Here is a 24,381-nt window from a genome sequence, read left to right as displayed (position 1 = left end):
CACCCCTGCAGCTGCCCAGAGCTGCTCCTGCTCTGGGACTCTCCCAAACAAGCATGGTTCAAGAAAGAATATCTAAGGCTAGTCAAGACCTAGTTTATTTTTACGTATGTTTCATAAAATAAGTCTTTGTTCTTTAACATATTTTATGTATTTTCTCTAAGGAAGAGAAATGTCAATAACATGCCAGCTGTTTCTCCTGCTTGCCAACTTGAATCCAAATAATTTATTTTTATTTTTTTTTAGAATTTTCATCTTCAGACTAGGTTGGGAAAGCTTTGCAAGGAAAATTCATGTTTTCGCTCCTCTTTAATTTGTACCCTTACTTAACAAAAGAATCTCATGTAAGACTAGAAAAAATGTTTTACATTTGTTTATGGCAAAATATTCCCTATTTATTTTGTATGAAGAACTTCCTATAAGCAAGACTTATGCTCAGTTACCATTAGCTTAGATGATGTAGGACTGTGGGAAAAAATGTGGGAAAGCATTCACATCAGTGAAGAGTCATTAAATATTTGTGTTCAAACTAGCTCGTGCACAAGGATGGCACCATCCTGTGAACACCTATGCAGAAAAACATTCACAAGGTGGCAAAAGCAATCAACTGAATGGTTAAAAAAAATGTAGACAGTTCATTAAAAGAGAGAATATAGTATTTTATATAAAATGTGCAATATGAATACATTAGCCAATGCAAATAAAGCCTTTATAATGTGATCAGTATTCCTGTAAAACTGTCAAGTACGGAGGTTGTATGTCCCAGAAATTACTATGGGCTACATTTTCCATAGGTTCCTGTTTACAGTCAGAATAATACTCCCATTAGTATTTTGATTTAATTTGCTATAACAGTGTGGAATGCTGTGCTTTTTCCTCATGATTCCCGTGGAAATCATGACAAAACAAAATTATGAAGCTTTCTTATTCCACAGATAGGTCTTCAATGAAATGACAATAGGTGGCTTTTTGGAGGTGAAAAATATTCAGTTACAGTCCTGAATGAATTTCCTGCTGAAGTAACTTAAAACTTGTTTAGGTTATCATGAAAAGTGATATGAACCCTTTTATGCCTTCATAGCTCTCAATGTAATTCCATTAAAACATACATAGTCTTGTTTTGTAGTTGTCAGTGAACAACATTTACTATTTTTAAATCATTTTGGATTTTAATGAAGTGGCATTCATAGTTCATTAATAAAGCATTTTTTCTTTGAAATAAATAGTTAAAATTGCCATTTTCAACATAAAAGTTACCTTTTTTTTAAGGACAAACTTCAATTAAGGTAATTCATATGCTTTTGGTTTGACATATTATTTAATTTCCATAACAGTTTTTTTAATAAAAATGGACCGCAATTATCAGACAGTAAAGAAACACATAATTGTGGACATTGCCAATGATATTAAAGAATGACATCAATAAAAATGCACTGAATTCTGACAACTGGGGAATTGAATCCTACCATGCACATATGAAAGGAGTTTTAGCTTTATGCAGTCATTTTAGCAATTTTCATTCCCAGTCCTTGGGGTAAGAGGATGCTTCCAAGCAGGACTTCTTATTTTCAGATATCATATGTGTAACCCAATATGTCACCCATCTGGCATTCAGCATTTGGCACGCATCTGTATTCCCACTGTTCTCAGTTCACTTTTGAGCTGGCACTTTTTCCAACAAAGTAACAAAATCTGTAATGCACTTCCAGGCAGAATGCTCATGTAATACGAATTGCCTGGAAAAGGTAGATGAGAATGGTGGGGATGCACAGATATGTAGAAATTAGAAATCCAGAGATGAAAATAAATACATTTCTTTCTCTTTAGTTGGTCCCCAAAGAGAAGAATGAGCCAACTAGCTTGAAAACCAAAAAGATTAATTCTTCCTGCAACTTCATTCCATTCTAAGCATTTTTCCTGACATGTCAGAGTCATTTCCTTCCTCTGTTCCCATCCCAAATGTCTCTTAGTCAAATATGATTTTGCTATTATTACTATTTGTATTACAGGAGGACTAAGGCACAACTCATGACCTTCATATAATGCCAATGTCAGTAAAACACCAAGGATCAATGTTAGATTCTGTCTTCTGGGACTGAGTCTACTGAGTCTAGAAATAGAAATAGATAAGCAAAGCATAATTCTTTGTTTCAGGGCTTCTGGTCACTTCTGAGGGTTAGGATTTACCTTTTTTTTTTTTTTTCCTCCTTGACAAACTACTACTGTTGTTATTCATTTGTCTTCTTCTGTATATGGTTATTTTCTATATATGAGTATATAGAAAATACATCTATATATCTGTATACCCATACATGTCATATATGTCTATATATGGGTACACCGGTTGCTGTTTTGGGGTCAGAAAGGAATTTTCCCCCACATCTAGGGACTACTTAAGGTATATCATAGCATTTAAATTCCCTCCTTATGCCAAGGCTGAGAATGATGGCATTGTCATTGGCTTCTCCTCTTCTGTCTCTGTGGCATACTGTATTTTTCCCAGAATCTACCTTCAGTCTGCTAAAGCCCTTCAGTTTGTACCATGGAATTAAGATGTTTTGTGGTGTTTGGAATGCACCCACTGTGAAATAAATGTCCAGTTAATGTTATAGCCAAATTGGGCAAATAAGAACTGAAACTCAAGAGTACAATGGATCATAAAATCAGTAGCTTAATACATGTAACAAAATGCTAAGCACTAAAAAAAATACAACATAATTTTGGGGTTTGATATGTGGGTCAGTAAAATACCTCAGAAATGCACTGTATTTAGATATAAATCATTATAAATGTAGTTAGCTGAGATATTTCAAACCATAGAACAGGAATTTTCTACAAAAAACAGAACTATACCACAATAATTCATTAGGAACAAGACTTTAGTGATAGTGGGGATGGAATAAATATACCAAGATAAAAGAGCATGAAAAAGAAATGCCAATTATATTTATCAATATGTCTTGAGAAATGCAAAGCAAATGTAAGAAGCTGTATTTGCTCTTGACTGAGAGTTATAGAGGAAACTAGGTCACTACAGTAGCCATACACTAAAATCATGGCACTGCATTTAATTTGGATTCCAGAAAAAAAAAAAAAAAGAACAGAAAGGACATTTCTGACATGAATCATATTCTACTCTTAAATCCATAGATATTTGGAAAAAAAATGAGGTTTTTTTTGAGAAAGCTGCTTTGATAAAGCATAGCCCTGAGAACTCTGACTTACAAGTGACATTGTGGAACTGTTTCATCACACGGTCCTCAACATAACTGAACATTCACTAGCAGTTGTGTGTCTGAATACAGGCAAGATTTTCATTTCAAAGATGCATGTCTTGGATCATTCTCTAAAATGAATTTTACTTTCTTTTCTAGAAAGAACAAATTCAAAAAAACAGCTTCTCTTTAGTGAACATGAGAACAAGGTAATTCTGGGAAACACAGCCTTCAATTGTGGCAAACAGAAGCTGATTTCAGATGCAGAATTGAAAAATCAGACTAAATTTCCTTGATGAAATAGCTATATACCACAACTATTTTGTAGATCTCATCCCTATAAAGAGATGGCGAATTCCTAATATCTCTGCAGGACTTGAACAGGAACTGTAATTTAGAAAGTGTTGTGCTGATTCACACTAGCTAAGAATCTGCTCCAGCAAGTCTACGCACTGATCCACAAACTTAAAAATATATTGCTGCATTAGAAACCTAGTTAAATATCTATTCAGAAAAGAAATAGAAAAAGCTACAAACCAAGCAGTGCTTTCTTCTTGCTCACAAAGAAACGATATTCTCAATGAATCTTTAAAACAGTTACAGTCCATTTTTCTTCAGAAATTGGTAACAGGAGCATCTTACTTTTGAAAAGAATTCATGAAAATCATAAGCAAAGCTCCCCTGAGTCCCACACTATTCTCATTAATAAATATAGAAAAAAATCAAATGAAAACCAAGACACCATAATATTTTATGTGAACATATCAGGGATATTAAAATGTAAGGAAATGAACTTCACTCACTTTTGATGTGATTCACAAAGCTATGAAAGAGAAACTTACACATATAGAAATTAGGAGTAAAGACAGAATTCAGGCCAAGACAGTTCATTCAATGAGACACAAACACACGCACCAGTCAGTCCCGGTGAACGTACTAGACATGCTGCCAAGCAACGGCAGAATCGTGCTGCACAGCGAGCCAGATGTTCTCTGACACAAGATGGGGACACCAGGAGTACAGTGAAGAGACCAGGGTTAGAGCTATTTTTTTTTTATTTTTTTTTCTGTACAGCTGCCACTTAATATTTGTCAAACTTTAGCAGTGGAATATGTTTAATTTGCTATTTAAGTATTTTTATCAGGATGTAACTCTAAATAGATGATCTGAAAAATAGATGTATTCAGGAAGAAATTTCCTCTTGAAATTTATCACAGCTTCTTCCTTCCTTAGCCTAAGGTCTGTTTCTCACTAACTTATGGCACCGTACCAATTTCTAAAGAACACATGCTAAGGTTAAAGGTTTCTGTCAAATCAGTTCCACATCAGATACCATGATGTCATATGTTAAGATATCTCCAGGATTTATTTTAGCATTACATAATTTTGTATAAAGAAAGAGGCCAATCAATGCCACTGGGTACATCACTTTGCATAGCTGAATGAACAGAAAAAAAAATAATACCGGAGAAAAGGCTTGCTACCACAAAGGGTTCACATTCATTAAATTAAATTAAAATTTAGTCAAAACAGTGTAATTTTGAATATGAATTATTATTTCACACATGTATTTAGACATTGTAATGTACTTGATTTAAAGCAATTGTTAGGATGTTGTTGGAGGCAAAATTATCAATATTCAATGAGCAGTCCCTGAAAAAAAAACAGCATAAAGAATGATCTCTTTGCTTTGGGTGTGTGCTTGACTTGACACACATTGACTTGCTTTTGTAGCTAAGAAAATGCTGTCTCTGTTTGAAATTCTTCCTTCTGCTTTGGCATTTATAAATGTGGATTGTCTTCTGCTTTAAAAGTAGTGAATGTACGTTGCCACTTTTTTATGATGAAAGCATTAATACAAATTTCTCTTTTGCCCAGCCGCCCGGTTTAGCAAAATATTTGGAGATTTAATTTCTAACTTCTCTAGATGTTGGAGAATAGAATCAGAGTTGGTTGAAATAAAGGCGAAAATTAAGGAAAGGAAAGAGTGGGGATATATAAAGAGAGTAAGATATAGACATGTGATTGCACAAGATGTATTTCCTTAGGAAACAATGCTAAATAGATGTATATGTCCATGTGGGTCTTATCACACAGGTTATTACACTAGATGAAAGCAAACACTAACCCAGTCCAGCAGCTAGTAAATCCCCTACATAAATATCATACACTGAAATTTATTGATATGGGTATGTGAACATATGTGGAATATGTCCACTGGAACAATACTGAAGTTGCTTCCTTTACTTGTTTTTTCCACCCTTGCAGAGTGTTTGGTGCTGCTATCCTGCTGACATCCTCCCTCAACATGCTAATACCATCTGCAGCCAGGGTGCATTACGGGTGTGTCATCTTTGTTAGGATCTTGCAGGGCCTTGTGGAGGTATGGAAAAATCATAACACAACCAGTAAAACTGATACGTTTATTAGCTTTTAAGCAGCAACTGCCACTTTTTTGATAAAAAATAAAAATTGCTTTTAATTTACTCCTGATTTTTAGTGCAATGGGTTACACTGTAAGAACTATGGATTTTCTTTCACCTATGAAATTATGTAGTGAAGTTTTCCCTTGCTGAGAAGCCAGTAATATAAACATTTAACAGTGCAGTTTTACTGAAATCCTGTCCTGCACAGGGCTTATATTGGTGCTGTTCTCAACGGTTATTTGCTGTCCAGTATCACAGACTAAATCTATAATAATGAATTAAGCTTCTCTTAATGAATTAAGCTTCTCTCACAGCTTCCCCGGCCATATGAATGAATGAGAGGTTTATGGTGACTGAAGAGAGAAAAATACTGAGCCTGCCTTCTAAAATTGTTCGTTTCAGATTTTAGACGTGATCACTGCTCCTTCTTCCCAAGCGCTGTGCACTTCTGTTGTGTGAACTGAATTTATTTCATGCACTTAATTATTTACAAAGGCTCAAAAAGAAGATGTAGAAAGTTAGGTAACTGGCAATTAAGTACTTGAAGTATACATGTGTAAACATAGATCCACTCCTGAAGAGTGCTTTGCATGGACACAGGTGTGCATGACCACAAAGAGGAGAGGAACGGAAGCAAGTGGTTAATTACAAAATAAAATAGCTCTTTCATCACTCATTTCTGTGATACTGTTTTAAGGGATGGCAAATACAAAATATCTCAAGCAGTACTGTTTGAAGAAGGTTTACAATAAATCATGGCAATCTTAGGATTGCATCAGATTATTTGCGGGGGGGAAGTTAATAAAGTTAACAAAAAAGACTAAAATGAACATTAAATTGGTTATAAAATCTCTTTGAATACAAAACAATGTATTTTACAAGCTTTTTGTGTATTCAGAGGGATAATCACAACATTTGCAAGAAGCTATTCATTCTACTTTTTGCAGAGGAAATATCAAATTAAAGGAAAAGTGGCTATATATAAATACACATACATCATAGCAATTCTTACACTTTAATTTTGTGAAAAAGTACAGTATATTTCATATTAAATTTTCTAAAATTTCAACACTACAAGATGTTGTGATTTATTTGTGGTATTTCTATCATGAGTTAAGGCTGGTTTTGAAGAGAGACTCAACCTAAAATGTAACTGGTTTAAAATCAGACCAACTAAGATCATCCAATTCTTTGCTTAAGTGCTCAGAAAGGTTCATTAAAGGCTAAGATATAAGATAATATTTTATTTATTTATTTATTTATTTATTTATAGATTATATAAAATTATATTTTTAAGCTCTTATTGATCTTGTTTTATAGTTTTAGAGCAATGGAAAAGGAAACTGTATTTGCTAAATTATATTTGAAATGCTAGAAGGTCATCAAAAATGTTAGAAGGCCACCAAAACTGTGGGTTGCAGAAATGAGCCCAGCATTAGAAAGACCCTGAAGGATCCATGTTTTCATCCCTCCTTTGACTCCGATACTCGTGCATTAAGATTCTTTCTTTTTAATTCTTCACTGTTCTCTCCTGGAAGGAGGGAGGCAGAGCAAAAAGGAATAATCATGTTTTGTGTCTGCTCTGTAAGTCCTCTGAAAAGATTGGTAGTGATGAACAAAACCCAAACTTTTACCAGACTGATTTACCAGAAATAGAAGTTTTTCTACGGCTGTGCTCAGACTTTGCTATAGAAATGTAAAGTGTTCTCAGCTTCCTGTTTGTAGCAGTGTTAAAACAGAAATTCATGCACAATGACCTGACCAACTGCTCAGCATTAGCTGACCTGTGGCACACTCGTTCCCCAGGGAGTCACCTACCCTGCCTGTCATGGCATCTGGAGCAAGTGGGCCCCCCCATTAGAGAGAAGTAGGTTAGCAACCACTTCCTTTTGTGGTAAGTAAATTTCCATTTTGTTCTTTCTTTCGTTTGTAATATAAAAGCATTCTGAGACTGAATTTTTCTCCGTTTTTCATCTACACACGTCTTGTTTTGCAGGTTCTTATGCAGGAGCAGTTATTGCAATGCCTTTAGCTGGGATCCTAGTGCAATATACAGGGTGGTCTTCGGTGTTCTATGTGTACGGTACGTGCTTCTGCTCATCTCACTCCATTATCGTATCACCTTAATCTACCCCATCTAAAGATGTAAAAACTGTGCCGTCCTCCCCCTCCCCCCACTCCCCCCCCCCCAAAAAAAAAATATGTTTCCATAAAGCCAAACATACGGTCTTGAGAAATAGAAAATAAAATAAAAGAACAGAATTTAAAGGAAAGCAACATTATTAAACAATAATGGCAAAACCTTCATCACTTTCAGTATAAGCAGTGCAACCTGCTTTGCAAATCCGTAGAATCTCAGATTCTCAGAGGTAACATTATTGCTCTTTCATTTATACAACTGTAAGTTAAAAGTACCTCTCCTGAATAAGACGTCTTGATTTTTGTCTGAAGAGCTACATAACTGTATTCACACTAGTTGCGTGAATACACTGCTGGAAGAAAAATGGCCCAAAGGCCCAAAGGCAAATTTTACATATTCTGCAGTGTAAAATTGATGTGAATCAAGGGGAACCCTTTCAGAAACTTAATAAACTACTCAAGAATTCTGTTGTTATGTTGAAAACAGAGCTGCAATCTTGTGTTTTGCAGGTAAAAAATTTAGTGCAGTAATCAAACAACAATGGCTTAAAGCAGAATGGAACATCATTTACAACCTGGTAGAACAAAATGGGAGCTATTTCATTGCACTGCATTGTACAAATTGATGTTGAATATCAGTGACCATTCACCTAGAGTGAAGGCACTCTGTAAATGAAACCAAGACTTGACGGTGGTACAGCTCTTCGTGTATTCTGCACAAATATTGTTTGCAGGATCAGGCTCTCAGTAACAACATTTGCCATTTAAACTGATTACAATTATCCACACATTTTTTTCTTGTTTGCTCCTTTACTGTGCATTTCTTTTTAAAGTTTTTCTTTCCGTTCCAAAGGGAGCTTTGGTATAGTCTGGTATATGTTCTGGCTTTTGGTTTCATATGAGAGCCCTGCAAAGCATCCTACGATCACAGATGAAGAAAGAAGATACATAGAAGAAAGCATTGGAGAGAGTGCCAACCTCCTAGGTGCAATGGAAGTAAGAATATTACTCATACACTTATTTCCTATGAGATAGGAACAATGAAAATAAAAAACAAACAAAAAGCCAAAAAGAAACAAAACAAAAATAAAATCCAATGTGCTACTTCTTTTAGACAGAACAGCACATGTTGAACAATTGAACTTTTTTGTGGCGGGGAGAGGGGGAGATCTAAAATATGCTGATGGATTTCTGGGTGGATATTGCTTCCTTGTGAAGAGAATACAGGTTTCAGAGGATTGCTCATAGAATTTATGCCTGGTCTTTCTCTCTTTCTACTCCAAAATATAAAAAAGAGCTAGAGCTAAAGCTAGAACTACAACTGGAATTGCAGGTTTATTGAGACTTTTATACTACCCTGAGTTCAAATGGTTCATTTCCTTCCTATTTATCCCTTCTGAAGCGTTTTCATCTTCCTAAAAGTGAACTAGAGGACTAGCAGTACTTGGTGTCTTCAGCCGAGGTCTTCAGAACACCAGAAAAAACAAACCCTTTGCAGAAAGACTGCAAGTTGCATTAGAGCATGCCAGTAGAGCCATAAATACACCCCCCATTACACTGCTGGAAGCATGCTGTCAAGCTGCAGGAATATACCTCCATCCTCTTAGTCAAAACCTTTGATCCAGATTGAATAGGGAACTGGACATATTACAGTCTTTTCTTTTTCTTGATAGCTGGATTCAACAGTCTTCACGGTTTCATATACCCATAAATGCTTTTGAAAATCTTATGTGAAACAAGGTATTTCAATGAATGTTGGTGTAATTTTAGCAGGGCTTGGATATTTCTGTTTATTTTTTATCCTTGCTTTTAATTAAACGTTTCTGGAAGTGATTAGTTTGTGTCAGTAGTTGCTTCTAAAATACATAAACTGAAATTCTTCCCCAGCTTTCACTTGAGTGCAATTTGATAGGCATACAAAGTGTGGCACATATCTATCTACCAGGTCAGACTTCTTTGAATAAAAAGCAGTATTCAAGCAGTTTTCAGACACTCATCAGTGTCTGGATTCTGCATTTGTATCAACACAGATGGACAGAACCACCGGCTCACAGAGAGGTGCTGGGACTCAGCAGGATTGTAGTTCTGCCCATCTGTCATCTTTCATTACCCAATTCATTTAAGCATATAATAAAACATAGCAAAAATATATTGACCAAACAGCTTCAGCTAAGACCTGCCAAAAAAAAACATAATCAAAAAAATCAGAATTTTGGAATTAAGATCTAGATGCTAAAATACATGCTTAAAATAAATGTGGATGAAATTGTGTACCGACAGTGTAAAGCTGACTGTTGACTTATATTCAGCAACATTCTCTTTTAGAGACAATTTTGGACTTCATATCTTTATATTACATGACTGATCTAACAGCATTTGTACATTCATTTTATGATAGAGCTAAGTATCACTGAGTTTCTTCACTTGTGTATTTCATAGTAATTTTTCCTTGTTTATGTTTTTATATTAATAACGTGGATGCATGTACTTTAAGACAAAGTCACTGGAATTCAATGAGTACATGAAATCATGCATATATTAACTTGTTGGAGTATAGGGAAAAATAACAAAGAGGAAAAGGGAAGATAGACATTTGGTAATGATCAAAATGCTGACTGGATCCCCTTTTTATGTTTCAGAAATACAAAACACCTTGGAGAAAATTTTTTACATCTATGCCAGTCTATGCAATAATTGTTGCAAATTTCTGTAGGAGCTGGACTTTTTACTTGCTGCTTATTAGTCAGCCTGCCTACTTTGAGGAAGTGTTTGGATTTGAAATAAGCAAGGTATGTAAGAATAATGTAAAAAAATAATAATGTTTTATCTTAGCTAAGCAAGTATCTGAGCAATATTTGTGCTATTTTTTGGAAGATGGAAAAATAAGTGTTCTGCATCTTTACCACACGTTTATAGGCCTCAAAAATGATCACTCCAAGTTACTGTTCCCCCTACCAGCACCTATGAGTGAAGTAACAGCAATGGCAAAGGACTGGATATCAGCAGGTGAAGGCAGGATGGTGTTATTTAGTGACAGCCTCCTTGGGGTCCTTATCCTTGCAATAAGCCCTTCAGTTCGGTTCTTGCAGCCAGATCACGCAAGGTGTTCGAATGTATAGTAAGACCCAGTGCACTTCTGTCTTTGACACCCCAGGGTTTGCAGGAAAGCTGTACAGAAATCTGTCCAAGTGTTTACATTTTTCCAAGTACACTTTGCAAAGCAGGGCCACTTAGTTTTAGGAAGAACAATGCACTCTATCACTGTTCAACGTCCCCCTTTAATGTGTGAGACCCACACCTGTGTTTTGTTTTTGTTTTTGTTTTTTTCTAATTAAGAAGAGAAATAGATGATGCCAAATATGAGACCTAAATATGGTGCAACGTTCCCCATAATTCATATGAATTTTCAATCAGCCCCTTACCATGAATATGGACACATGCAAGCAAGCCTCAGAGGATCCAGTAAGCTTTCTGCAAATGCTGATTTCCCTCTTCTGAAAGTGATGGCAGCTTGTACTTTTGAGACATCCATATTCTTTTCATACTGTTCTAGGAGGTATTGAGCCACTCTAAATTGTGATATGAGTGACAATTAGAGCATTCTAGTAGCAACCAAAATGTTGCAGTAATACGGGGCATTGTCAAAATTATGTAATGCCATCCTGCATTTAAAGATGGGCTACAGATACAAAATTAATTTTTGGAAATCCAGCTCTCAGAGCTAAGTGTATGAGCCCATTCTAGCATATTAAAACACACAAACAAAAACAAAAACAAAAATCAAACAAAAAACCCAACCCTTTAAAATGAGGCTCAGATTTGGTAATACCCCATCTTCAAAAACCAGGGCTGGACTGAACAGGTGTGCTGCTTTAAGACCATTTTCTATATATAGCATGGCACCTGAACATCAAAAAGAGAGTGTAAATGATTCATGATAATTCCATTATGATGGGCAATAAAGTATTTGGATTTTCAGTCTAAAATTGTTATGTTCTTATGTTCAATGATAAACATAACTTTATCTGTTATGCATGCAGTAAGAATGGTCACATGTTTAATTAATCTGGTCATTTTGTTTCAGAAGATTTTTCTTAGAGTGTATTCAAAGAAATGTGGAGCTTTGTAAACAACAGCAGCAAAGCCAATTTTCATCTTTCCATCTGCTGTGGACATGGATGCTGATAAATGAACAATTATAATTTAAGGAACACCCCACTGCAGTAACTGCAATACCATAGTTGCCTTGTAGTTATTATTTGGCTTATTGGGGGAAACACCTATTAACATGAAGCTAGCTACCACCACACAGTCGCCACGTATGTAAACTGCACTGAAATACGCTATTTCACCACTTCAGTGGGAAAGCAAAGACCAATTGTACTCTCCGTGTTCTCGTGAAGTCTGTCTGCTCTGCACACTGACGTAACTCAAGTCAGCCATCGGGCCTGACTGACACACTGTTCAGAAAGGAAATACGCAAAAGCACTGGGTGTAAGCACATTTCCAGATATAGACAGTAATCAGAATTCACCAGTAGAACAAAATGTCACGCCTCCAGAAGCAAACCATCTGCAAGGCAGTTCTGTTGGCAGGAGATAGCAGGTGGCAGCTTGAGCTAGGCACTACTTGGAAAGAACGGTCTTCGAATATATTCTTACAGCTTGGGACAGTCATCGCAGAATTACTGTGTCTTAATTTGCTAATAAGCATAGCATTTTGTATATTGCCAATGGATATTTAGTGTATTATTGTTTGCTATATACAGAGTTTCTCAGACATGTCCTGTGCTTGTGTGGAATTTGCAGCTTGTGGGTTGCTCAGAAATCAAAGGCAAATGGGCACTGCATGTGTGAGGGTGATCCACAGGGAATCTTTTTCAGACCTCACACGTCTGGACGTGTTAGATTTGCTGGGCAATTGCTGTGCCAAACCCATCACCAACAGAAACGTAGCAATTCAGCGAGACACATTTGATCATAAATTTCCTGAAAAGGGAGGTCAGGTGAGCTATAAGTTAGGGGAAAAAATAAATAAAGCTATTCGTTTAAAACTGAACTATGAAAACAATCTATAAACGTGAAGTGTCATGGCACCGGAGATTCTTAAAAAGTCCGACTGCCCTTCAGAAAATACAGAGGCAACGTAAGATCAACAGTTTTATTCACTTCATAAACCAAGTCAAGATTCTTAGTTTGAATACATTGTGTGAAATTGAAGAGAAACAATTAGCTAATTGCTGAGTGTTTCCGAAAATGAAAAATCGGTATTTTCTTGCAGTTTTTACTCTGCTATTTCCAATTATTATTTTAGGTGGGTATCTTATCTGCTGTGCCGCATTTAGTGATGACAATTATTGTTCCCATTGGGGGACAAATTGCAGACTTTTTAAGAAGCAAACAGATTCTTTCAACCACTACTGTGAGAAAGATAATGAACTGCGGAGGTAAGCTTTCCTATTTTATTAGAAAAGTTTCTTGTACAGATGTAATATCCATACAGAACGCTGTATACAGTAAACAGACTGCATGGTTTTATGTACATACGACATAGTCCTTTGTACAGTTTTTGTGTGTTGTAGACAGGGTTACTAAATAGAAACAAACACGTTTGTTCCTCTGTCTAATTTCAAAAGAGATGTTTGATACTTAAAAAAGCATTCCGACTCTTAAAGGAGCAGATGAGCTCTTTTGGGGTAATTTGCTTACAAGCAGCTTCTTACAGTGTCTTAACTCCTCATCTGGACACCCTCTGACAATGAGCTGGGATCACCCATCTGACTTCTCAGAGGTTAACCTTACAGGAGATGAATTGTGCCTCTGATGAGAACTTAAACGTTCATAAGCAGGTTGAGTGTATACTCCCATCAGTGCCAACCCAATTATGGTATTTGATTTGAGCTTAAAACTGGCAGGAAGCAATGATAAGCAAACAAACAATAAAATATGGATTACCTGACATAGCAAGAACACGTGTCTTTTAGGGAGGAAAGAAATGCCTGATTATATTGCACTCTAGGGTAACGTTTTGCCTCTGTCTTCCTCTGAAATATTATGATATCCTAAAGTCTGCAATACTTGAGGGGGAATTAAAACTGATGCCTAGTTTTCTTTACAATTTCTCAAGGTTTTGGCATGGAAGCAACTCTTCTTCTTGTGGTGGGATATTCTCACAGTAAAGGAGTGGCTATTTCATTCTTAGTACTTGCCGTAGGCTTTAGTGGATTTGCCATATCTGGTAAGATTATACTACTGCTATTAATGAATTAGATTATTTTAAGATATAAAACACCTCATTTGTTTTTTATTCACTGACAATAATTTAAAACAAACCTCAGAATTCCAGATGTTACTTATGAACATTACAAAGAAAAGTAAGATCAATATCACATCTTTTGGATTGGTTATTTTTGTTCAAATACTCAATCTTTTTCATACTCAGTGCAGAAAATTAAACTTCCTTTTCAGTGAGGTGCTAATGTACACCACAGGTTTTTCTTAAAATTAAATGTGTACCACAAATGGATTGATATTGTATGCCAATACCTAAATATATGTCTTTGTTTAGATATAGACCTTTACCATTTTTTCACTGTGTATTATTTAATGCTTTGTTAGTACTGTATTTTTTTTTACTACTTTGGGGCCTAATTATTCGCAATTTTTTTTCTGATGTTAAAATCAGTTACTCCCATTTCCTGCTGCTATCTCACCCTTTTGCCTTTGCCTTTCCCAAATGCAAGTGAGCTGGCCTTCCTGTGTTTTCCTGCTGTGATCTTAGTATCCTCTCCCATGCTGGTTCCTTATGTCTAAAGCAGACTCTCTTTTCTTTTGTGCCAAACATCTAAACTCTCCTTAACCAAATCTGTCCCTAATACCACATACCAGATCTGCAAGGTATCATGACTTTTTTGTAGAACTTTACAAGTGTGGTATTTTCTAACAGCTATCCTTGTCTAAGCACTTGCCTTTTCTCTTTTAATTATGTTCTGATATCCAAAGATCTGGCTTCTGCTTTCACTTACTTAAGTGCTTATTTGGGAGATAATCAGTTCGGACACTTCATATAGAACCAGATATTTTTCCTAAGATAATTTAAATCATTACTGCATAAATCCGAAGGGAATTAAGCTGTTGGAAATGCAAGGAAACAAATATTATAAGAATAATTAATAAACCATTTATAGATAATCCCTTTTCTCCTCCTCTCATCTTACCACTCAAGAACAGAAGGGAACTAACTCCCTTCTGCTAGTCTGTGAAAGAAAAATGTGGGCAACAGGAAATGAAAGTGGCACAAGCTAGAAGAAGAAATAACGTGTTATTTACACCATGAAAAGGTCATGAATGACACTGTGACAATACGAACCGTACCCTTGTCTAAATATATTCTGGGTTCTCTAAACAATCACTACTAGGATATTTTTAAAAACTCCAGTTTGGGGAACAAAATACATTTAGTATCCTTCTGTAATATATTATTTTCAAAGAAAAAAAATAGATGTTTAAGCATTGTAAAGCTTTTAGAGAAAAAATAAATGCAATTAAAGAGCTCAAATGTGTCATATTAAAATTTTCATGTGATAGCATTACTTTTCAGAACCAAAGTATAGCTCTGGTTATAGTACGAATGTTTGCTGACTTGCTTTGCAGGATTCAATGTCAACCATTTAGACATTGCCCCAAGGTATGCCAGCATATTAATGGGGATTTCTAATGGAGTCGGGACCTTATCTGGAATGGTATGCCCTATAATTGTTGGAGCAATGACAAAGAACAAGGTAAGTGGCAATACGGTTTTCAAATCTTCCAGTTCAATACTGTTAGCTTCAATAAAAAGACCTTTCCATAATACAACTTGCCAGAATATCTGAATTGCAGTCTGGGACCTCTAGGGGATAGCATCCTGGAACTTGCAAATCTGAAACATGCTGCACTCACTATATGCTCACAAGGTCAGTGCTTTTGTAGGCTGATGAATAGTGATTTTCAGAGGGAGACGGATGTAAGTAATTGGAAATTGTACACTTAAATGTTTTAGTTTTGCTGACAATCACAACCTCAATCCCTAATTTAAGTCTCTCAGCTCAGAAGAGTTGGGTAAGCATAGGCAGTGGTCTGATTTAGCAACTTTCTTCTTTGCAGACACGTGAAGAGTGGCAGTATGTCTTCCTCATTGCTGCTTTAGTTCATTATGGAGGTGTTATATTCTATGGCATATTTGCTTCAGGAGAGAAACAACCCTGGGCAGACCCCGAACAGACAAGTGAAGAGAAATGTGGATTTATTCATGAAGATGAACTAGCTGAAGAGACAGGGGACATTACTCAGAATTATGTAAATTATGGTACCACCAAGTCCTATGGTGCTACAACCCAGGTCAACAGTGGCTGGCCTAATGGTTGGGAGAAAAAAGAGGAATTTGTACAACAGGAAGTACAAGACTCATACAACTACAAGGAAGGAGATTATTCATAACAACCCTAAATATTGGGTATATTTTGTAGTGTTTGTGATTAAATTCATTGTGATTGTTTGCACACAGAAATAAAATGTGGTATAAACATGTAAACACATATCAAACAGGAAGGTCTTACTGTAAAAAAAAAAATCCATTAAAGTGCAATCTGTATGAGTTGTGACATGTCATCACTTTCATTAGGTTATATTTGTTCGATAAACATTAGAGTTTTAAGGGTTTACTGGTCAAAACTATAGGGGCAATTAGATACTTACAGTATACAAGAGCTAAAACTCATAACTAAGGATTAAAGCACAACTAAGCAACCAAGTTGGCACATCTAATGCTCTTTTTAGAAAGCCAAAATTACTTGATCGTTAAAAATGCACTTATATATTTGTTACACTGTATTGAAAGAGATTGTGTTAAATACACGTTTACTAAGTGCAATGTAGGAATTGTGTGTTTAGTCTAAGACAAGAGCTTTCTTAAAGGAGAAAGGCTGAGTCCTAGGCGTTTACAGAGGCTTGATCCAGTTCCTTTAAGTGTAATTGTATCAAGCCTAACAGAACAAATAGGGCATATTGTATGTTTATTGTGATTACATGCTGCAGGCTACTCTGTGATGAATAATGGAATTATTTAGGAGTTTTATACTGAATGTTTGGGCACAAGTTCTTATTTCTATTCTGCACAGATTCTTATGAAATTATAGGTCTTGTCATGTTCTTCCCTGCATTTATCAACTAATAAAAAAAATGCAACGTTAAGTCTGAATTTTCATGCAGACTGTCAAATCCCTTTATCAAAAATAAGCTTTATTATTCTTTTCTTTGCAGTATATTCCAACTTTGTACTGGTGTCTTTAGAGAGAGAAAAAATAACACAATATAAACTAGAAAAAGATATAGTCTTATAGAAAATTCCAAAGAGAAGTTTACTATGAGCAAGTAGCCCTATGAAAAAGGATGTATTTGTTTTGCAGAATATTTTGAAGCCAATAGAAGAAACAGAGAATAATTTAACCCTTATTCTTCCCTTAATAGCATTCATATTTTTACACATCGTGCCACAGTTATATACATAGATATAAGTTTATTGAAGATACTGTAATTATAGAAAATGTTGCTATTTTAGAAATCCCTGAAATAAATAAAAAATGTATTTGTCTTTCAATTAAACCTAATAATAATGGACACTGAATATAAACTCACAAACCAAAGTGGCAAATAACTAGTGTTGGGTTGAAAGAAGCCAACAAGCATCACGCTTGTCTTTTTAGTATAACTCAACGGTGACTGCAACATTAGTGTACCAAGCAATAAGTGCAATGCATTATGAAGTGCATAATCTTCTAGTCTATATATTAACCTTCATTTAGCTTGTTGTATATATTTGGGGTTGTTGGGATTAAACCAAACCAAACCAAACTGAAATTAGCAACACCAGACCACTTCTTAATACTCTAAAATGACAACGATGATCCATTTCTTAATTCAATCAAATGATTATTATTGTATGTAATAATCCATTCTGAATTCTTGGTCTGTTCATTGTATCGTGCTAGTGATTGGAAACCCTGCTACCGCAATATACAACTTGAGGATTGTTTCTTCTCTTTTTTTTTTTTTTTTAATGCAAATCATACCTTGACCTTAAGAAAAAAATATTTTGCTTTGTGCCTCAAAGTGATGTAAAATGTGATCATAGCTTTTGCTGTGTTTAATGAAAAAGATGTGGACTGTGTCACTTTTGTTGCTGCAAAAAGTGTTAATAAAATGCTCTATTTATCCTTTTATATAAAAAGGACCATTGTAGTTCCTTGTGATTTTTTTAGAGGTTCTCTAACACCAATGACTAAAACTATACTCCCTGCAGAACAAATTCTGCTATCAACACGGAGACACTACCTTACACCTCAGCTAGGCATGATGCAGGATACCCAGCGTCCTGCACTGCCTGCTCTTTCCTCCACCTGTGCACAGATACATGGTGGGAGAGGCACCTGCTGCTGGCTCCCGTTCCTCCTCCTCTAAGGATGGCTGCAGCAAGCGTGAAGGAGAAAGGAGCAGGAGGATCAGTGAGCCAGCCAATGCCACGCAACTGGGAAAAACAGACAGCTCCATGTTAGTTGGAGGGCTGCCATGGGTCAGCACTCTCTGAAGCAAATGGGGGGCTAACACGGACTGCTGATTTGGAATTTGCTTCCTCTCCTGCTCCTGCAACAAGGCTCCTTAACTGAAACGTAACGTTGCTTTCTGTCCACCTCACAGAACTCGGTGAAATTCAACAAATGCTACCTTAAAAACAAATCTTCTTCTAACAACATTTTCACTGTTCAGTAATTCTCCTGCACCCAGCAGAAGAATGTAGAAGCATCAATCTGCACAGAAGCCTGCAAACACCAGCTAGAGCAGCGGTGGGCCCAGTGCTCTGCACCAGTAGGCTAGTTGTCATGAGACACAGACCAGGTAATCCCAACGTTACTGCTAATTGTTTGGATGGACTGCTGTGACGTTGTCGTGGCAACATCCTGAAAGAGTCCAAAGTAGGATAAATAGGGGCTGCAGAAGTACTCTTGTGCTTATCGCACCAAGCGGACAGTTCAGAAAATGAAAATTAATTAACAAAATTAAAATAAGTTTGTTTTAATTTTTGGTCTAATCTTACAGGTTCTCTATCTTTTGGAACTGTCTCAACAGTTTCTTTTCATTAAGGACAGGCAATTTTTCTTCTTATTAGCTTGACACCTTTTAATTACCTCAAGCCAAGTAAAGACTTTAGTCAGGCACTACACCCTGCACAGTTCTGCCATGCACACTTCTGTGGGAACTCAACAACTGCTTTACCAAGAACAATACAATCAAACAACTTACAATAGAACTGAGAGGGTGAGGACAAATATTGATTGAAATGCTCAGAATTTTTTTATATTAATGACAGAAAGTGTTTTGTAATCTTTTTTAGCAAGTTTTCATGAAAAATATTTGTGATGCTACTTGAAGTGTAGCTACTTGGCTCTTCTGTCTTCTGAAAATGCGTCCTTTCTCATGGTTTTTCTTCTTCTTCCCTTTATTTTAAATGCCACACCACTTCTAAGATTCTCCACTCTCTTTCTAGCTCTCTGCTTCTGCTCTGATTCCTTTACTTCCTCTATAAAGGGAAGAAAGGATGAGGAGCATGCCAGATTTTAAGGTTTTTACTTCACAGATTTCCACTCACAGAATAATACAGGAATCAATCATCAGGAACACAACTGAGAAAGAAAGAGGGAAATGGAGAAACTATTTTATTTCTCACAAAGGATGATTACACGAAGACAAGGAGCAACAGTTGGAGCTGGGTTAGGGAAAAGGAGAATTGAGTAGACATGATCCTTCATCTAACTCCTGTATTTCTTCTCAGTAAATACACCTATGCGTCTCCTTTACTACTTTCTATTTATAGAGTAGCATTGCTAAAAAATAACTCTTAAGCCTCTTCTTATCTGTGCCCTTTCTGCCCAGATGCTTCTCTTCTGCACTCAGGTTCAAAGACTAGCTCTACAGATGCACTGCACTTGTATGAGGCAGTGTTCCTCTTTTGGAACTCTTTCTAGGTCAAATCACCCATGTTTATCAATCGGGCTGTAGGATCAGGGTTCACAGTGACTTTTTTGTCTCATCCTGTCATCTGTTTCTGTTCTGTTCTGCTCTCTGGTACCCTGTATTCATTATGTTGAAAAAAAAAAAAGGCAAAGTAATCTTTACTCACATTTTTATTTATCAGTTAGTTGTCTTCTCTAAGTGAAGAACCGTAACTTAAAGGAAGGGCAGAATCCTAGCTCCATTAAAATCATTAGAAAATCTGAGTTTAGATGGGTTAGAATATCACCTCAAATGTTCACCTTTATGTCCTCAAAACATTTCAAGTAGATATTATCACTTAACTAGTGACAATATTTTAAATATCTGAATCCACATTGGTCAGATGCCTTCTGTTAACATATACTCTCTCTCGCAGAGATAAAGCTATCATAAAGTGCTCTTTGCTTTCAGAAGTGATCATGAAATTCAATGGACCCAATTTCATAAAAACACTTTTCTATGGGGAAAAAGAAAGCCTCAAGGTAAAGGCTGAATAACAGTGACAAAAGAATATCTGCAAATTTGAATGAAGTCCTCTTTCAGCATGAAGCTAGGAATAGGAATGAATGTGGAAGTCAGAATAAATGTCACAGTTCAAAGCTGTACTGTTCGAAAGATAACATCACAGTCTTAGTTGCTGTCTGTGAAAGATAAAATGTTTTGTTCCTTTTAGGATAAGCTGTGAAAGAATTTGAAGGCCAGTCTAAGTCTTAACTACTTAACAGCAGATGCTTTTGTTCTTATTTTGATTTTGTCTACATTTTTTGATTGAATAATTTTCATTGCACCGGGGTGTTTAAGAGTAGATAATCAAAGGACCTAGAACTAAAATGAGACATTTTAATTTTAGTTGGATATCTATGTATATCTCCACTGTTCTAATTAAAGTGTCTGATTTTGATATTCTAGCTTTGCTTAACACTTTTTCATGCTGTAACCCAAAGCATGGCAAAGAATGAAATGTGTTATATGGGTGCATATGTACAACTGCTGAAGCCTATGCAATCAGTTGTATTGAGGTCTAGCCCTTCGACAGGATCTTCTGTGTTTGAGAACTGATGTTACAAAATGGTTGTTGAGAAATGCATCTTTGGTAAGGCTTTTAACATTAGAAACACATAATTCCCACAATTTTTGCTTTAGATGAAGCTGCATTCTCTCAATTGCTGTGAGTGAGACATTAGAGAACAACAAAAAAATAAAATTTCAAGCAACAGTCCAACCTCTTGCAGGCTTTTGTCTATAAGAAAGTAAGTAGAAGGCAAGTACGAAAGAGACACCACATGTCTCTATTTTTCAATGAGAGAAACATTAAGAAAGGCAAATGTGGTATCAGACATGAAATTTAAAGATAAGTTAAAAATTAAAGGAAATAAAGTGTTCTAGGAACTTAAAGGAAGGCTTATAGAAGAGCTTCCAGAATTCCTAGCTTTTGCTTATGACAATAGTAAGAAGAAAAACCTGAAGTCCTAAATATCTAGGTAAGTCCACACTAACCTTCATCACAAATATGATCAAAATTTGGCTCAGAAGCTGATTACCATGTCCTGGCTGCACCTTACTTTGTCCTAATATTGTTTCTAACACATGGCAGGACCTTGAGGGCACTTACAGGCCTTTATTGCCTTCAGCGAACACCTCTGGGACCCCCACCTGCACCCAAGAGCTCAGGCCTGGACTTCCCTGTCACTAGTCTGTCTCCTCAATAGGAGCTGGATCTCTGCTGTGCTTCTGTCTCCAGTCCTGCCTCTGGTCCCCCCTCCTACTGCTGTTGAGAGAGCCCTGTAGAGGGACCCTGGGCCTGACTCATTCCTTGCTGCCTCTGGGACTGTCAGTGGCCACCCTGCTCAGGTCCTGTGGGACTGCACCCTAGTCAGTGAGGGCACAGCCAGCACCTGGCTCACTGCCCTCCTGAGCTCCCTTCCTGCTCCCCGGGCTCCCTGTTGGACACCTTCCACGCCGTGCCAGCCCTATGCCGAGGAGACCTGCTAAGCCTCACCTTAGGAAAGTGCGTGTGGTCAGTTCACTAATTAAGCACCTTTGCCAGTCCCTGAAGAGGTAGAATTGTGGATAACGATCCCATTATTTTCCTAAAATACATCAAATGTACTGATGTGTCAGGCAGGAGATGTAACTTGTTGGATACCACAGCATACTGCCTCAGAAGTAGAGGGTTTGGCATTCCTACTTAAAATCTCTCTCGCAGATGTACTTTCCCATCATGGATATACTCGTGGTATTAGATTCCTTGTCCAGGAGGAGCTGTGTTTCATTTGGCAGTGAGTCTTTAGGGGACTGAATCAAGTTATCATCCTCGAACCCACTGCAGGCTTCCTTAGCTGCGTACAGGAAGCTGCTATTACTATCCTCAGTCCTTCTGCTAGAGAGGATCAGCATTTACTTGTACCAAACTAGCTTTTCAAAACTGGTATGCCTTTACACTGCTTCTGGCTGGGCATCATTGCACAAGGGCATAGGGTCTGTTCACAAATCTATGGAAGCAAATGATGTTCTTGATCTTTGCGCTACCAGGGTCAGCAGCTAAAACTGGTGGTTTGCAAAACTGGCAATTGAGGCATTACAAAGAGTAACTGCTGCCTTGTACTACTGACAAGGAGTTGATGACGAGGTGTTGTTTGTACCCTGAAGATCAAATGGCAGGTTCTGTGCACAAGGAATAGCGAATGAGATGAGTATTTGACATGGGCAAGCAGTACAGATATATTTGGCTTAGCAAGATCCCACTTCATAGTAAGTAGTATGAATTCACTCACATCTGCTCTGACTCTGACACTGTGAACTCTCAATATATAATTCATATACATGCAAATTTATTTCCTATACCACTTTTCTTTCAGAAAATACAGAGATTACCTATCTCGTTTACAATCCTAATCAGCAACAGAAAGAAATTTACTTCAAACAGTAAATATTTTATAAGAGAAAGATAGCAGCAATCAATAAAATAAAATAAATTGTGATTGTAAAACTTCAATTAAAATATAAAGTGAACCACCTTAGAATATTCTTCTAGGTTTATATACACATGCATATACATATGTGTACATATGTATATATATATATATAAGTACACACAAAGATTTTAGTTCTCTTTTGACTTGATCAAAATCCTAATATATCATCAGCAAATTCAAACAGCACTGAGTAAGGCTCCACTCAGCCCCCCTATAATTTGCCATGAATGAGGACATCAGCAACAAGTGGCAAGAAATTGAGTCATACATAAGAAGCTTAGTTGTATTTGTTCTCTCTGAGAAGACTTTCAAGTCTGTTAGCTTGTGGGAAATTCAGAACAACAATCTAACTGTTGGGGGTCTGTATAACTGGATGGGGGCATTAGCAGGAACCAGTTTGTGTTGTATTGCTTATCTTGAACCTCCTTGAACCTTGAACCCTCCACTGCTACATTTTCCAGGTCACAAATGCAGAAGAAAAAATTATTTATTTACCCCATAACAGGAACATGGTCCTTGGTATTTTCTTAAGTTGATATAATTAAGGCTCATAACATTTATAGAGGTATGAATAGCCTAAAACTATTCCCTAATTTCAGGGATGTCCTTGAACTAACATACTTTTTCAGAGGTTATATAATTGTTCTTTGTTGAAACAGAAATGTTAAGAAGAGCTTTCCCTGAAAAATGGAATTTCTTTTACTTATCCAAATGGTTGCAACCATCCTGCCAGGGTTTTCAAGCTTCCTGAACATTAGAATAGAATAGAATAGAATAGAATAGAATAGAATAGAATAGAATAGAACAGAACAGAACAGAACAGAACAGAACAGAATAGAGTTCAGCTGAAAGGGCCCTACAAAGATCACCATTCCAACTGCCTGAGCACTTCAGGGCTAAACAGAAGTTCAAGCATATTACTGAGGGCGTTATCCAAATGCCTCCTGAACCCTGACAGGACTGGGGCATCAGCTACCTCTCTAGGAAGCCTGTTCCAGTGTTTGAGTCAGCATTTCCATGATAAGAGGATAAATAGCATATGCACTGTAAAAATGTGGTAAGGTCCACACAAACTGTGTCTGGTTTAAATTGATGTTCAGAAAATCCAAGTGGGTGGTTGGATATCCAAGGATCAAGAGGAACACAAAAAGTCCTCATATCTTGAAAACTACTTCTTTGTGATACAAGAAGGCACATCTAGAAGAATCCAGATACATGCACAATGGTCCTACTTATTTATTTCTCTCTACCCTTCTGTAGCATCTGGGGTGGCCAGCAAATTAAAGAGAAAGGTCACTATAGTGCCAAAAACAGATGGAAATAAAAGCAAAAATGATGTTTGCAAGGAGGAAACGAACCACATAAGAAAGCATTCCAACAATAAAGGATAGCATTGTTAAAACTGGAAGGCTGCCATTTAATTACAGTTTGTCTTGTATAATCAATTTAATGTGTCAACAATGTATAATTGCTGTAGATGGCCATGAACTAAATAAATTTATGAGGAGGGCATGATAATTTTCTTCAAGGTAAGCATCGGTAC

General features: G+C 36.6%; 1 protein-coding gene across 1 annotated transcript in view; it reads left to right on the top strand.

Moving 5' to 3' along the window:
- SLC17A6 (solute carrier family 17 member 6) overlaps positions 1-18,036 on the top strand; it is a 33,447-nt gene extending 15,411 nt beyond the window's left edge. Inside the window, exons 4-12 of the mRNA XM_013177644.3 lie at positions 5,481-5,595; positions 7,445-7,532; positions 7,635-7,721; positions 8,631-8,773; positions 10,417-10,566; positions 13,091-13,223; positions 13,904-14,014; positions 15,430-15,557; positions 15,922-18,036. Coding sequence (XP_013033098.1) covers positions 5,481-5,595; positions 7,445-7,532; positions 7,635-7,721; positions 8,631-8,773; positions 10,417-10,566; positions 13,091-13,223; positions 13,904-14,014; positions 15,430-15,557; positions 15,922-16,254 — 1,288 coding nt within the window. The 3' untranslated portion in view covers positions 16,255-18,036. The remainder of the gene's footprint in view (positions 1-5,480; positions 5,596-7,444; positions 7,533-7,634; positions 7,722-8,630; positions 8,774-10,416; positions 10,567-13,090; positions 13,224-13,903; positions 14,015-15,429; positions 15,558-15,921) is intronic.
- The last annotated feature ends 6,345 nt before the right edge of the window (positions 18,037-24,381 follow it).

The sequence above is a fragment of the Anser cygnoides genome, chromosome 5, assembly GCF_040182565.1.
Source record: "Anser cygnoides isolate HZ-2024a breed goose chromosome 5, Taihu_goose_T2T_genome, whole genome shotgun sequence".
NCBI classification, from domain to species: domain Eukaryota; kingdom Metazoa; phylum Chordata; class Aves; order Anseriformes; family Anatidae; genus Anser; species Anser cygnoides.
This window is presented reverse-complemented; position numbering and strand designations above follow the sequence as displayed.